Source organism: Glycine max, chromosome 19 (assembly GCF_000004515.6).
Source record: "Glycine max cultivar Williams 82 chromosome 19, Glycine_max_v4.0, whole genome shotgun sequence".
In the NCBI taxonomy this organism is placed as follows: Eukaryota; Viridiplantae; Streptophyta; class Magnoliopsida; order Fabales; family Fabaceae; genus Glycine; species Glycine max.
Genome location: NC_038255.2, coordinates 4,215,001 through 4,230,650, shown reverse-complemented (window position 1 = coordinate 4,230,650; position 15,650 = coordinate 4,215,001). Strand labels below are relative to the sequence as shown.

Below are 15,650 nucleotides of genomic sequence, written 5' to 3'. Positions count from 1 at the left end.
TAGCATTTTTAAAATTGTTTAAATATGTATAACTTTTTTTTAATTTTGATACACATAATTGTAGTTGATAATATGATAGAAGATGTCAACCTCTTAAATAAATATTATATTAGTACCTTCAAATGAAAACATCCTAAATTAACCTAAAAAGGTAAAATTTATGGTTTCATCATAATTCTTGCAGTATTGCTCAATCCCTAATAGATGGGCCCAAATTAAATTGAAATTACTACATGGGCCCAGTCAGAGGCAGATCAATGTGAGTGAAATGAAAAAAGATACCTAATCTAATAACACTACTAAAAAAAGGCTTTTTACAATGATTAATAAGTGCATTTAACGATGATTATCAACCGTCGTTATTTAAAACGTCGTTAAAACAAAATCAGTTTTTACGATGGTTATTATAATAATCGTCTTTGAATGTACGAATCTTTCAAAGACGGTTATTAGCTAATAACAGTCTTTGAATGTGAAAATCAAAAATCTTTCAAAGATGGTTATTTCATAATAATCGTCTTTGTATGTTGTGTCAACGTTTATATTCAAAGACGGTTATTTCGTAATAACTATTTTTGAATGTGAAAATAAAAAAATCTGTCAAAAACGGTTATTATGAAATAACTGTCTTTGAATGTCGAACGAAGAAACCTTTCAAAAATGGTTTTTTTTAATAACCGTCTTTAAATGTCAAAAAGAAGAAACTTTTAAAAAAACGGTTATTTCATAATAACCGTCTTTAAATGTCAAAAGTATAAATTTTCAAACACGGTTATTTCGTAATAACCGTTTTGAAAAGGACATTGAAAGTGAAAATTTATCAGACATTAAAATTGATATCCAGGTACTAAAATTGATATCCAACTTAGTACGTACTAAAATTATCAAACATTAAAATGCAATTATGGATTGGATGACAAATCATAATTTAAAAACTCCATGCATGAAACAATACAAGAAAGTGGACAAAATGAAATTCAAAACAGGCTAGGTCAAAGCAATCAACCTTAACATATAGAAAAATAAACCAATCATTACATATACCAATGAAAATTAAGAAAAGACTAATAATTTAATTAATTTATATTTTTTATCTATAAGAACTAAAGCTAATATAAAAAATTATAATAATTCATATATAGACAGATGCAAAAATTTTATTTAGTGAAGACAAAAAATGTTTGCAATAATTTCATAGAAAAAATTATTATTTTTTTACAAAATACATATATCATAACAAAAAAATTCAAAATATCTATACTTTTATAGATTATAATTATTTTTACACATTTTAATATTGTAAAAAATATTATTGATTTTTCATTGTCAAATTTTAAAAAATTAAAAAGAAAAAATTATAAAATTAATACCAATTTATTCTCTCTTTTATTTTTTATAACTTTTTTCATCGATTTATAAAATAATTATCTTATAGGAATACAGTAAATTTGTTATGGGAACAAAAAAAAAAAAATTATTATATATACTCTTACAAAAAAAAAGTTGCAGCGGCTACTATATTTGGGGAACAAGCAAAGGAGATGACCAAGAACTTAAACTGCACAAATAATAGCCACAAGGATCAAAAGTCAATATTGGCTGCCACTAAAAGATTTACACTTTTATAAATTAAAACAAACTTTCTTTTTCTTTTTTTATAAACCAAGTTTTATCAAAAGACGAAGTATTACAACTTTACAAGTTTTATGAGTAACTAGTATTAGTATCCTTACGGGGGAACACAGAGACATACAATATAAATGTAAAATAAAAGAAAAAATAAATTTTGTTTCGATAAAATAAAATATTGAATAATATTAATTTATTCAAGTGAAATGATAATAAATAAGACATAGATAATTGTTGAGGAATTTTTACTAGTTACAGTAAATAAGACATGATAATATTGAATATTTACTAGTTACAAGATGAAAAAATATGCCAAACTTGATGCATGAAAAAGTTGGGTGATCGCTATTTCCAGCATTATTCCAGTACCATCCATCATAGATGTTGCATCTACACAACTTGAGTATCCTAAAGAAATTGGAGCTAAAATATATCAAGTTATCAAATTGATTAACAAACCAATGGCTTAGGCTATGGCATAACATACATTCTTACCCAGAAAATAAAATCCTACTCCGGTCCAAGAAAACAATTATAAGATATACACCCAACCATATTTCCAATAAAATAGGTAAAAAAAGGATCAAATGTGTCTTAACATACCAACCAAAACAAGGATGAAACATAACTATCCATGGTCACAAATAAAATAGTAGAGAGAGGGATAAATTTTAGTTCCAAAAAATCATTGTAAAGACAAATAGCAATCTTGGTAAAAAAAAAAAAAAAAGTGTATAAGAAGTCGTACATAACTTCTGTGTGAGAATTCCACTGATATATATAGAAAGAGAAAACTCACAAAAAAATTGGGCTTTTACCTGTTACCTCATTGGGAAAAGGAATCACTCTGATTTGACTATTCAAGTAGGATTGTAACAAAGCAAAGTCAATATTATCCATAGACTCAGACCTTCTCTGTTCCAATCACCATTTAGACCATAGCTTTGTTGAATCCGTCCTACACATGAATCAATCATGTTCTCATTCATTTATAGAATCACCTTTTAGACCATAGCTTTGTTGAATCCGTCCTACACATGAATCAATCCTGTTCTCATTCATTTATAGACACCCCAAAATAACAGTTCAAATTTTTTGGAGCTTACATGAATCTATGAGAGGTTCATCCTTATTAAGTAGCACCCTTTTGAAGGGTGGCGAAGGAAAAACAGTTTCTGAAAAGGCATGATGAATCCTGTCTATCTTTTTTTTTGTTATGAGAAAGAAGTATATTCATTTCAGGCATAGTAAAGCTGATAATAATAGTATTTCAGTACTGTGAGTTTGAAGCAAAGTAAGAGAATTGAAGGATTCATACCTTTAACTTTGTCCATAGTTAATGCATTGAATGTTGACTGGACAAAGTTATGGACGTTTAGGAAACCAAAAATTTAATAGTAGATGTTATCTGAAGGAAGGTACATCAATCAAACATATGATTTTTCTCACCTTCAAGAGTAGAACTTGTCTTATTTGGCTGTACATGAAAGATTATAAAGAAGGTGACTACATATATGAAGTCATAAACACAGCATAGACAGTGAAACAGTAGTGAGACTAAAATAATATGCTTCACATTTCTAAAACCGATCCTGTACCTTTTTAAGAACAAGTTCACTTGCTTTTTCATGTGATAGAGCATCAATAGTGTGGCCGCTTAAATTAGTTTTCATAGAGAAAGAGTTATTAATGTCATCGACTAGATTCCTTTTCTGTCATTCTTCTAAAGCTGTCATTGCTTTTTCATCTTTTTAACTGTGATAACCAAACAACCTAAACTTAAAGATGAGAAGAAAGGTTAAATATAAATGTATTACATTACAGCTTATTAAACATAATAAACTAATTATAGATAGGTTAAGTTTAATTGACTATTTATATATCATCATCGTCACCACCATAAACAACATTGATTTTGTAATACAAAAGAATGAAACAAGGATTTCCAGAGGGAAATGAATAAGTTTATAACAGAAACTAGATAGGTATAAACAAAGGTTTTAGTATGTCAAATTTTTAACCGTATAAGAGGAAAAAACTATCAGTCATGATCATGAATTTAATGATCTATTAGCACCAATATGAGAAAAAGAAGATTGACCTTAATTTGAATAGCAGAGGAAAAGGAAGGCAAATCGGGTAGAGCATTCTTAATTCACCAATAAAGTTTGTGATCAGGAAAAAATATATTAAGCCTATTTTTATCTTTTCCTATCTCAGAAAAATACTGAGTGAGTTTGGCGTTTAAATATGAGCTTGACTTTCTTGTTATATATCCTCTGAATTCTTAAACTTTCTTGTCAAAGACAAAGTATTTGCATTATCTTAAACTTTCTTGTTATATATCCTCTGAATTCTTAATATTCAACCACTCAGAACACAAAGAAAAAGAATAAAGTGTCTAAAAGTTTACCTCTCCAACATCCCCATTAGGAAGGGTTAAACATGAAGATGAAGAGTTATAGTTCTCAATTTCAAGCTCATCATCAGCATTCTAATCAAAATCATCTCCTCCCTGCCAATCAAAATAAAAAGGTTTTTTTGATCCACATATTCTCCTAAAGAAAACTAACAATGAGGACACGTAAAGAACCAAAATATGCTCATACCATCTTCAACCTCTCTCAGCTTCTTCTTCGCAGAATACAAGATATATTTAGGCTGCCCAAGCACATAAGTAAGAGAATTAGCATCACACAAAAACTGAGTTATCAAACACAAACCTAAAATCATGCCAAACCCTAAACAAACGGGTTCATCACCGATTACAAATTCAAACAACACAGAAGAAATTCACAAACCACAATTGGAATCCTAACGGTCCGAGAATGCAGGAGCGTGAATTCCTACCTCTGCACAAAACACACAAAAAATGCACATCAACTCAAATTCAACCTCGTAAAATTACACAAAATTAAATAAACAAGTAAGAAAGAGAGAGAGAGAGAGAGAAAGAGAGATCAAACCCTTGTTCGCATATGAATTTTGCGAAGAAGAAGAACTCGCTAGTGGTTCGATGCCTTATGCCGCCGCATCTCGAACACGCTTCCAACGTCATCATCCACCTACGAGAACGACATTCTCTACCACAACTACCACGAAGCGTGTCCTTACTTGAAGTTCGCACACTTCACCGTGAACCAAACAATCTTAGAGGCCTTCAACGGCTACGATTGCGTCCATGTCATCGACTTCAACCTCGTGCAAGGGCTCTAGTGGCCAGTGCTGATACAGGCACTGGCACTCCGTCCCGACAAACCGCCACTGCTGAGGCTCACCGGCGTGGGACTTCCTCGATGGAAAACTGCGACAATCTCTGTGAGATCGGGCTGAGACTCGCCGAGCTGGCGTAGTCCGTGAACGTGCAGTTCGCATTCCAGGTGAGTCAGAAGGAGGAGCATGCGTTCCAGATCTTATGGCGTTTTCAGATCCAAGACAGCGACATCGTGGCCTATTGGAACCGGGTGTTCCTTGTTACGAGCCTCCTCTGCAATGTCGTATCGTCCTTTTTTCTTCTTCCTTGGAGGATCCATGGTATGACACAATACGCACAGGTCACTACCATCGATGAAGCACCCACCGTCCAAATTAACCATCCACGCTTCTCTTTTGCCGAGTGAGTAATCTACGCTTTAGGTTTTGTGTGTGGCGGGGAGGGTTTGGAGGGGAGGACTGGAGTGTGGCGCTAGGTAAGCAACAGTGCGCGGTTTTGCTTTTTTTATTTTACAATTTTACAATTACGACGGTTTTTTACTAAAAAGTGGCATAAATTTTATAACGCATAACATTCTAAGGTGGTTTTCAATAACCGCCTTAGAATGTGCGTAGTAAAATGCGATTTGTTATACAATAATTACAAAAATACCACTGCACCACTTTCTAAAGTGGTTCCTTGTACAACCGTCGTAAATTAGGTGTCGTAAAAAGCCTTTTTTTAGTAGTGTAACCTGAAAAGCCACATCAATGTGAGTGAAGCAGAGGCAGTGGCCACAAGGTTAAGGAGCCAAATAGAAAGAAAACACTAAGTGTAGAGTGTAGTGCTACAGTATGCATAAGATATTGAATTTGATTTAGTTGAAGAAATGAAAAAAGATATAAAAAAGGGGAAAATACAACAAAGGAGGAAAAATCAGTGTCCTAGATAATATTAAACAAAGAAATATTAAAAGATTAACTCAGACCAGCAACTACATCCAAACCTAACCTTAAGAATGAATCACACCATTTTCCTCACTCAACAAGATCAAGGAGAAAATAGCAGCCACCATAGCCCAATAACAACCTTACACAACATAAGATACATAAACAGCACCAGGAAGAATCGGAGGATAAAAAAGTTGTGTTCCTTTAAGATTATAACTTAATGTGTTCAAACAATGGTTTTGAATCAAATAATAAAGCATGTAAGGGAAGTATAGTTAATTTACAAAATATTCATGATTAACACACTTTGAGCATTGAACTAACAAGTTAACCTCTAATTACGAACAACAACTCCAAACACATTACCTTGCAACTGAGACTGAAGCACTCTAACTAAAAAAATATTTTAACTATAAATTCTATATATATTTAAATTAAAATTATAATATTCCAACACCTTATATTTATCTTCTTCAACCCTAATAAGAAGACAGATAAGCATAAAGGATTCTAAAAGCTATTTTACATAAAATCGAATTAGAAACAAGAGAGGCTTGGATCATACCCCATGCCACAATGCATTTCTCGCTAGTGGCGCTAGCCTGGTTGGCTTGGCACTCGATGCCTAAAATAAGTGAACTAGAATTTTCAAGAAGCAGAACGAAACGCTTCAAATCAAAGAACTATTTTCAATTGGAAAAAGTAAAATTTCTTACAGAGATCCATGATGTGGTTCCGGTAGATAGCACAGTTATCGACAATGATGTCTGCAAAAAAAACAATGAAAAAGTGAATTTAAAAAAAAAAAGAATCGGAAAAATTAGGGTTTAAGGAGGGAGAAAAAAGTAAATACCCCAACCCCAGAGAGCGACGGCGTTTCACTTCTTGATCTTGAAGTGCTTGGGCTTCTTGGAAGAAGGATCGGCGCTACTCGAGGGCTCACCGGCGGGAACCATAGGCACGTCGAAATCCAGAGTCGCCATCAGAATCTCGCTCTCTTTCTCTTGCAACTATGTATGTGTGATTTGTGTAGTAGTGATTAGTGCGTGAGTTTATGTCTTCGAATGTTGAATAACAGTGGTGAAAGGTCTTCTTCTATGCTAAAGTACAATCATGCGTATGAAACCACACAGTGTGTTGTACTAACCTCAAGCCATGGAAGTGAGCTAGTGGCTAAATTGAAGAGTCAGAGAGGAAGTGCGAGAGAGTGGAGGGAAAAATGAAAGGAATTTCAAAGGAGGCTAGGGATTTCAAATGACACACAGTGGCAATTATGTGATTACAGGAAAAAAAACAACGACGCTTTTACACATAAAACGATCGTCGTTTTTGTTCCTTCTAATTACACCATCGTACATTCTAAAACGATTCCGTAAAACCATCTTAGAATGTGTGCCATAAAAAAAAATCATTTTCCTTAATTACAAAATTGCCACCATGTGACATTAACCGTTTTAGAATATGCATCATAAAAGAGCATTTTTTAGTAGTGATTGGAATATCTTCCACTCCCATCTCTTGAATGAAATTATTGAATTCCTCCCTTTCACCTCCACCATCCTCACCCCCAATGCCCACCCTCTTACTAGGTACCCTTACACTATTAAAATCTCCAAGAATACACGAACAATCAGCATTATTATTTTTCTTTTTCTCCCTCAATTCCTACCAACCATTCATGAATTCAGCACCTTTATTTATACTAGGGACTCACCTCTCCAGTTTGACAAGTTGTTTGACAAACTTGTCGATTTTGAGATCTATATTCATCATGATGAACTGAATATTGTATCTGCTCCTATCATTGCAAACTTTGCTCATCGTGGAACAAATCACTTTGACCACAATCAATAGTAGTCATCTCAGGCTCATAAGTTCCATCCTTCTCCTACCACTCGACCTACTCTAATTTGTTAAGAAAACAAGGTTGGCTAAGAAAATGGTGCTAATGCCAAAAATAGAATTAAAGCTTTGTATCATTTTCCTAGCTGTGTTCAAACATACATACATTGATACACATGTCGAAAGCTAGTTTTGTTTTCATTGCCCATTTGGGAAAAAGTGTTTCTAGCTTTATGTTGAAAAACCAAATTTTTCCTGGTCTCTCATTAGTCAGTCGTAGCGCGTGCACACACACTTATATAAGAGTCCAAGATTTCTTCTTATAATTATATTTTTCCTTTGATGGTATAATAACTTAAGTTGTATTTTTTTTAATAAATATGAGAAGCAATAGCTAGGAAGTGGAACTATCCCAACTAGGTTGGCACTAATACCCCTAAACAACTAAAAAAAACCCCAATCATGAGATATATCAAAGAAAACAAGACACAAAACCATGGGGAGCCAAACCGAATCCATGGAAGGCGGATGAAACCACAATCATTTAAACCTGTAAAAAGGAAATTTGGAGCTATCTCTATCAACATCATTCAAAATGAAAGGGGGAGGCAAATTCCTCCAACAAAAAGAGGGGTAAAACACACCAAAGTTAGCAAGCTTGTCTGCACTAGAGTTACCTTCTTCATAAATGTGAGATTCTAAAATTCATGTTAGTCGTTAGATGAACACAATTATTTCACCTGTTTAAGAAATTCCAACAAGGAACGACTTCTGAACATTCAAAGGCTTCAAGGATAGCAGATGAGTCATATTACAGCCAGAGGTTCCTCCACCCTTTAGCATGTGCAAACTCAATGGCAGTAACAGCTGCAAGAAGCTCGGCCAGCAAAGAGGAGGAAATGCCAAGAGGAACTACGAATCCACAATAAAAACCTCCATTTGAGTTTTGAAATATGCCTCCATTAGAAGCAAGGCCTAGATTACCTTTTGAAGCCTCGTCAAAGTTACATTTTATCTTAGACAGATGTGGTTGCAACTAGATAACCAAATTAAAATATGTTTGTGATTCCTAATAAATACCCAAATTTTTTGTTTGTTCCCTAATAAAAAAAGGCTTAAATATGTTTTTGGTCACCTGTTTTTGGCATTTGGTCCCTAATAAATTTTTCCTTCGAATCAGGTCCCTAATATTTTAAAAGTTTTGTTTGAGGTCTCTACCGTTAGTCGGAATCCGTTATTTACTTACGTGGTTGTTAACCAAACACATTGGCATGCGACATGTGCTACCACATGTACTCATTGGCTGATTGGGATTACACGTAGGAAGAACCAAAAACGCGTGGACTTGAAACTCTTTTCTCCATTGCAGTTCATAATCCCCCATCATATCCGTGTCTGCAACACCACTTTCACAAATAAAATAAAAAAGAAACACCAAAAGACGTTGTTGTTTCCCAAACAGGAGAGAGAGAGAGAGAGAGATCATGTTCGTAGCTGACCCCAAGCCTCACTCCGAACCTAAGGTCTGGAATTTCTTCAATCTTCCGTTTCGTCATTCCACCACCACCAATACGATGTCGTCTTCCACTACGAGAGGTTTTGTTGGCAAAAATCTCTTCATCATCCCCATATATCCTTCCATCCACTTCGATCTCTGGCGGCATCAAAGTTATGTCAGGAGAAGCCGAGGGAAGGGCACTTGTTGGCAGTAGAAGAGTGGTTCTCTATGATGGATCTCTGCTTCCTGAGAATGGGATCTGAGTCAGAGCGAGCAAACTTGGGGATGTGACTCGGGTGAAGGTGTGTTCTTGAGTTGCAGAGGTGGGTTATGACTTTTTTCGCGAACACGGAGAATGAGTGAAAACTAGATGATTTGGTGGTGGGATTGATCTGGGTGGGCATTGTGATGTTGGAGGCTATGGTGATCTCTAGGGACGAAGGAGGCAATGGTGTGGTGATGGTGAACCAGATCTGAAGAAGGATGGAGATGGTGGTTGCGAGTTGCAACACCGTGTTCACGCACGTGAACGAGGGCACGATGGTGGTGTTCGTGCACTGTGTTCACGCCGTGGTGATGTGCTGGTGTCACAATTCGAGGTTTAGTGGTGTAGGTCGTTGTTCAATGGTGGTAGTGGGGCGTGGAGAAGTTGTAGAAAAGAGGAAGAAGTAGCTTGCAGAAACGGTGTCATTTTTAATTAAAAAAAAAACTTTTTCCTACATGTAATTCCACTCAGGCAACGAGTACATGTGACACCACACGTCACATGCCTACATGTTCGGTTAATGATCACGCAAGCAGATAATGGATCCCGACTAACGACAGAGACCTTAGACAAAACTTTAAAAATATTAGGGACTTGATTTGAAGGAAAAAATTATTAGGGACCAGATGCCAAAAACGGGCATATATTAGGGACCAAAAACATATTTAAGCTTAAAAAAATTCCATTTTGCTCCCTGATTAAACAAAAGTTTTGCTTTTGGTCATTGACACTTTTTTTTAATTCTTGATAAATTAACAAATTTTGTGTTTGTTCATTAATAAAAAAAATTCATTTATTATTAGCCCCTTTGAAAAAGACTAAAATGTTAGTGACACAATGCAATAGGAGATTATTTTGGGCATGAGTATGAAGGACTAACCGGTCCAAGGAACTAAAATGCTTGTCCCGTTCCCAGCTCAACTACTCCTTCCTCGTCACTACTGGTCCCAAGTTTCTTTGCATGTTCTTCCACCCTACTTCTTACGACCCATCCTTTCCCCGTATCAACACATCCTTCATGGTTCAATTCAATGAAATTACACTCATCTACTGTTTCAATGCCTCTCTAACCGCTGATGCAGAAAACATAGAAACCATTTTCAGAGAATATGTGGCAATCATTAGTGAGAGGCTGGACCTCAGCTTCATCATATCCCGTCTCAACCAAACTCCTATGCTTTCATCAATGGAATTGAGATACTTTTCATTCCAACCAATCTACATTACACGTCTTTGATCTACGCTGGCTCTGCCCTGGAGACAAAGTATAGAATCAATGTAGGAGGGCAAAAAATCTCGCCAAGAAACGACACTGGTTTGTTCAGGTCCTGGGCTAGTCACAATGAAGATCATTTAATGACACAAAATCTATGGGGTATTCTAATGGGTGACATGGATGGTAAGATGTACATAATCCTGAATCCAGATTACGTGGCACCCAAGGAACTGTACAGAACAATGCGTGACATGGGCTCAAACACCTCTCTGAACATAAGTCTTAAGTAGATTGACTCTAGCTTCTACTACACGGTCAGGCTCCACTTTTGTGAACATGACCCAAATATAAATGACATGGGTGAGATGATGTTCTTCATTTACATAGGAAACAAGTTGGTTGAGGATCACCAAGCTGATGTTATGATATGGAGTCAGAAGCAGAAAGGTCTCGCTGTGTACAAAGACTACATTGTTTTACTTCCCAAGAATGATGCTTAGCAAAAGGTTAATCTCTCATCTCCAAATAATCCCTTTTGAAAGTGCTAATGATACGAGATACAACAACCCTTCTTGAACGGCCTCAAGATCTTCAAAATACAGCAACCTAATCTAGGGAAACCTATTGCGAATGCACAGAGCCAAAGCTACAAACACATACCAAAGGGAAAGAACAACAGTGAAAGCAGAAAGATGATACTTAGTGTCGTCACTGGGGTGGTATCTGGCATAGTGTTGATCTCCATTTTTGGTTACATGTGGGCTACTTCCAGGTGTAATCATCTACTCTTGTTCTCCATGACCATTCAGGAACTACGCAGAATTCCACCTAGCCATCCAACCACTGTCGTTGCTTCTCCTCATCAAGATCAAAGCCACCACCAGAAACTTTGATTAGGCCTTCATCGTCGACATTGGGGGATTCGACCATGTGTACAAGGGCTATATCAACAGCAATTCCACTAGCGTGGCCATCAAGGCCAAGCTTTCTGACTTTGGGCTTTCCAGAACTGGGCTTGGGCCTACGTGCAAGTCCAAGATTAGGGTGAGTTTTTTGTGAGAGGATGGGAATGCAGAGGCCATCGATGAACGATGTTGTTTCAATGCTGGAGTTTGCGCTGCACCTGCAAGAGTACGGAGCTGCACAACAATACCGTCACTACCCAGTGATGGGTTGCTGCAGTCTTGGACTACTTTCTTCAAGCTAGGTTATGGACTCAAAGCCGCCTAGAGTGAATCAAATTAATCCAACGCTCTGGAAATACATAATCATAATGATTATAATGTATACAAATCAAGGTTTTGAAGACCAACTAATAGCTAGAAGCTCACAGTTTGTGTCAATTTTCATAATCATAATATTATAATGTGTACAAATCAAGTTGCTTTTATCTCCTGTGCATGTATACAAGTACCACGTTACTTGCAGTTTTCATTTTCATGATTGATATTGCAGAAAATTACAAACAAATGTGACAAGATTGTGATAAAGTTATGCAAACACTAAAAACACTGGCGTTACAGTTGAAATCGCAGTCGTAGACAGTTTTTAAAAAACAACTTCGTAAGTCATAAATTTCAACATTTTTTATATCAGCTTATATGCTACATTGCTACTTTTGTTTTTTTGAAAAGCGTATTAAAGCTTTCATGCAAAACACGACTCAACAGTTTTTCCATGTAATGACCACAAATACAAATTTTGGAACTGCTAACAAAAGCAGCTTCGTTCTAAATTGCTAAACAAATTTATAGGGAGTCACATAGCACCTAATTTGGTTGTAATCTGCCCAAAAGAAGCATCTTCATATTGAAACACCGAAGGTTTCCTATGATTTTCGCTTACAAATTTAAACATGTTCTATTAACTATAACCAACGCATTCATAGTTGTCAATCAAATACATTTGGTAACCCTGTGGCTGCATAAAATATGGTATTCAGAACCAGGAAGCGTGGGATGAAACATTTCAAGAAGCTCGTTGCTATGCTTTCTATGCTGAGCAAGCTTGTGAAGTAGATCCAGGCTGAAAATGGAAAAAATTAAAATTTAATTACTGGCCAGTTATATACTATAACTTTGTCTTTACAGAAAGAAAGAGTGAAAAATTCTTTACCACACACGCATGCACATCATTACAACCACACAAGAGCTTCCCATTCAGAGTGTCCACGGCTTGAAACGAACCTCCTCCTTCACTCCTCTGCGCAATGATCCCCAAATTATAAGTTTAGAATGAATGAGTCCAATCTTTATGCTTTAGCAACAAAAGTCAGAAGGAAAAAGAAAAGAAAACAAGCTCAAAGTCTTACCTTGTAATAATCAACAGCAAGATAATTAGCCCACCTGTTGGCAGCAGCACCATGACAGGTTTGTAGCATGTCAATGAGTCCTCCAGAGTTATCTTCACATGCAATAGGCTTAAATGGCGTAGAGCGGAAATAGTTTACCAACACTAAGGACTTGCTCTTGTCATCAAGAGGAGAAGATTCTGCTCTGTGTGGACAACTTCCTGCTTTCCTTCCTCCATCCCCATCTGCAGAATTTAAGATCACCAGAATGAAAATTAACGTAGTAAATGAAGAAAGAATAAATGCATACCGTAATTCACACTCTACCTTCTCTAGTGTGCTTCTCTTTTAATTTAACCAATGAGTATTACATAATAAAGAATAGAAGAGTTTTAATGTTTGGTGTTTCCTTACACTGATTTTCAACCATGTAATTCCACTGGTATGCAATGCCTTCACTTTGTTCCTTAGACCTGACCGAAGTGAACACTAGTAATCTTTGATTTTTAGCAATCATATCACTCACTAGAGGCCAATCTCCTCCTCTTTTTGGCATTCGAGTCACAGGAAACCAAAACTTCATCAAACCAGCTTTGGCGAAGACTTTCGTCAATCCTTTTGGTGTTTTAACATAATCTTCCAATATGAGTGTGACAATTTCTGCTGGGTTGGCTGATAGAAAAGCTTCAATTTCCTTCAGTGTATCTATAGCGGGTTCCTACTTGTTGATTACAAAGTTAGGGTCTTTGTGTAGAGGTACTCGTTGGTCATTATTGTTTGTAAAGAAACAGGTTAAGAAAGTGTGGGCCAAAAAGAAACAAAATAAACTAGGAAGATGATTTTTACATACAAAAGCTGTGAAGTCATAGCACTGGCCTTGAAATGAATGACATAACCACACGTCTCCACGAAAATCATATGTATCTAGCATTAGTGCCCTAACTCCATTCTACAAATGTAACATTGATGGAAGAAAATAGTGACCTTAAACATCCCATGTAAGTTATAAGAAACAGAACATCAGAAAAATTAGCAGAAGCTATGCTTAGTAATAATGAATGGCATACTTTGAGCTGCTCTGTTACACTGTCTGCTTGGTTAGTGATGGTAGCTCGAGGCACTCCTGTGTGTGATGGCTCTCCATCAATGGCAAACGCATTGTGCGTTGTCAAAAATGCATATTTGTTGAATGGTAGAGAGTTATTCTAGTCATAAAAAACTACCAATTAACAACAGATTAACAGGAAACATCCCTAAATTTCCTTTTTTTTTCATTTTCTCTCTCTAAAAATAGATTGTGCATAAAAAAATATTTCATGATTTTGGTATCCAAAATTTAAAAAAAAAAAAAAAAATACAAGGCCCTGAAAGTATTTCATGATTTTCCCCCAAGAAGCAGTCAATATTCAGATAATGTAAAATGATGGAAGTAGTTTCAGGCCTACCCCACCAAAATCTGAACAACCCCAAGTGTCCAACCACTCTAAATTTTGTCACTTGATAATGGTATGTTAAAAAACTTTGAGATTTGTAAATTGCATTTGAAAACCAAAAACTGAAAACTCTCAAACGCTCCAAACAAAAACTTGCAACCACCCCAAACTGAGCTAAGGAGTTGGGTATGTTATCATCTATGCGTGTGCTGTGACAATTTCTTGTGAAAATACACAAAGACTAAAGAGAAAATGGGCATCTTACTGTGAGCTTGAATTGATCTGTGATGGAAGATCTCACACACCTAGAGCCTAAATATCCAAGTGGGCATGAGAAGCAATAGAGACCGGCTCCACAATCACCATTAGACGAGCACTCATCATTTACCTGATCAAAGATTAGAAAACAATATGATACAAAGTTAAAGAAACTGAAAAGTTAAAGGCATGATTCAAAGCAGAGATGGTGGGTAGGTTATACAAATTACAAACCTTGCAGTTTCCATTAGAGCAAGCAGCATCAACACAATAACACAATGGAAGAACAATAACCAAAAGCAAGAACAACAGAGAACCCATTTGTACAATGTCTAATCTGGATTAGTGTGGTGTCTAAAAGGAAGTGAATAACAGAAAGGGAAGAGAACCACAATAAGAAGTATAATTTATATCAAAAGGTTTCTGTTTTGGTTTTGTGTTTTGGCTGAGGAAAAGAAAGGATCTCGTGGAGTTCTCAATTCTCAAGTGCTGCCAAAAGGGAAAGCGGTTAATGGTTATGTTATGCTGCATTAATTATTTGGAAACGAAAGCAATTAAAAAATAATAATTGTTGTACTTGACTAACGAGAGTGTGAAAGGTTTCCACTTTCCAACTTTTCATACCTATCGCCGAACTAGGTTTACTTCCAACACCGACGATTTAATTGAAGTGCTGTTTTGGATTTTCATTAAATAATCTGGACATAAACTATACGACATTCTGGTAAACATACAGCACTTCGTGCACTATGATGGTGGTTGGATGCATTTATATATACGTGTTGGCTTTGACAATATAAGATTGTGGTTCATCAACCATTGTCCATGCTGGTATAATTAATAATGTACAACTACATTAAGAGAGAAGAACAAAAAATGTAGATTAACTAGTTTATGTATGCCCAAAACAAAGATGGATAAAAGATTATTTTATAACGGATGTTTTTGTTCTGAATGAATATATGATTTTTGTATTTGTTTCGTAATAAATTTTTGTGTTGTGTTGAGTTCCTAATAAATTAAGAATTTTGTTTTTGGTCTTCAATACTTTTTTTAATCCCAGTAAGTAAGTGAAT

General features: G+C 35.7%; 1 protein-coding gene and 1 long non-coding RNA gene across 4 annotated transcripts; both read right to left on the bottom strand.

Annotated features, from left to right (window-relative positions):
• Window positions 1-1,556: 1,556 nt before the first annotated feature.
• On the bottom strand, window positions 1,557-8,732 carry LOC100813794 (uncharacterized). 2 transcript variants are annotated; one of them, XR_005890075.1, is made up of 5 exons: window positions 6,626-8,732; window positions 4,596-6,539; window positions 4,431-4,481; window positions 4,239-4,290; window positions 1,557-4,144 (listed from the first exon to the last, which is right to left on the bottom strand). It is a non-coding gene; the product is annotated as an uncharacterized lncRNA (long non-coding RNA). The 2 variants fall into 2 exon arrangements; XR_003265786.2 differs by having other exon boundaries at window positions 4,596-8,732.
• A 3,531-nt stretch (window positions 8,733-12,263) lies between these two features.
• Window positions 12,264-15,232, bottom strand: LOC100812719 (PI-PLC X domain-containing protein At5g67130). Of its 2 annotated transcripts, none has more exons than XM_041012942.1 (9): window positions 14,982-15,232; window positions 14,809-14,952; window positions 14,582-14,704; window positions 13,951-14,088; window positions 13,734-13,832; window positions 13,298-13,601; window positions 12,905-13,128; window positions 12,709-12,795; window positions 12,264-12,618 (listed from the first exon to the last, which is right to left on the bottom strand). In XM_041012942.1, the coding sequence occupies exons 2-9, from the start codon at window positions 14,893-14,895 to the stop codon at window positions 12,586-12,588; spliced, it is 1,095 nt and encodes a 364-aa protein (XP_040868876.1). In that variant the 5' UTR covers window positions 14,896-14,952; window positions 14,982-15,232; the 3' UTR covers window positions 12,264-12,585. The 2 variants fall into 2 exon arrangements, with proteins under 2 accessions (XP_040868876.1, XP_040868875.1); XM_041012941.1 differs by having other exon boundaries at window positions 14,809-15,063; window positions 15,199-15,214.
• Window positions 15,233-15,650: the final 418 nt, after the last annotated feature.

Coding starts and splice junctions, on each gene's coding strand:
- LOC100812719 (XM_041012942.1), bottom strand. CDS start 14,895: ATGGGTTCTCTGTTGTTCTTGCTTTTGGTTATTGTTCTTCCATTGTGT. Junction 14,705..14,808: donor GCTCTAATGGAAACTGCAAG/GTTTGTAATTTG, acceptor ATCTTTGATCAG/GTAAATGATGAGTGCTCGTC. Junction 12,619..12,708: donor ATGATGTGCATGCGTGTGTG/GTAAAGAATTTT, acceptor TTCCATTTTCAG/CCTGGATCTACTTCACAAGC.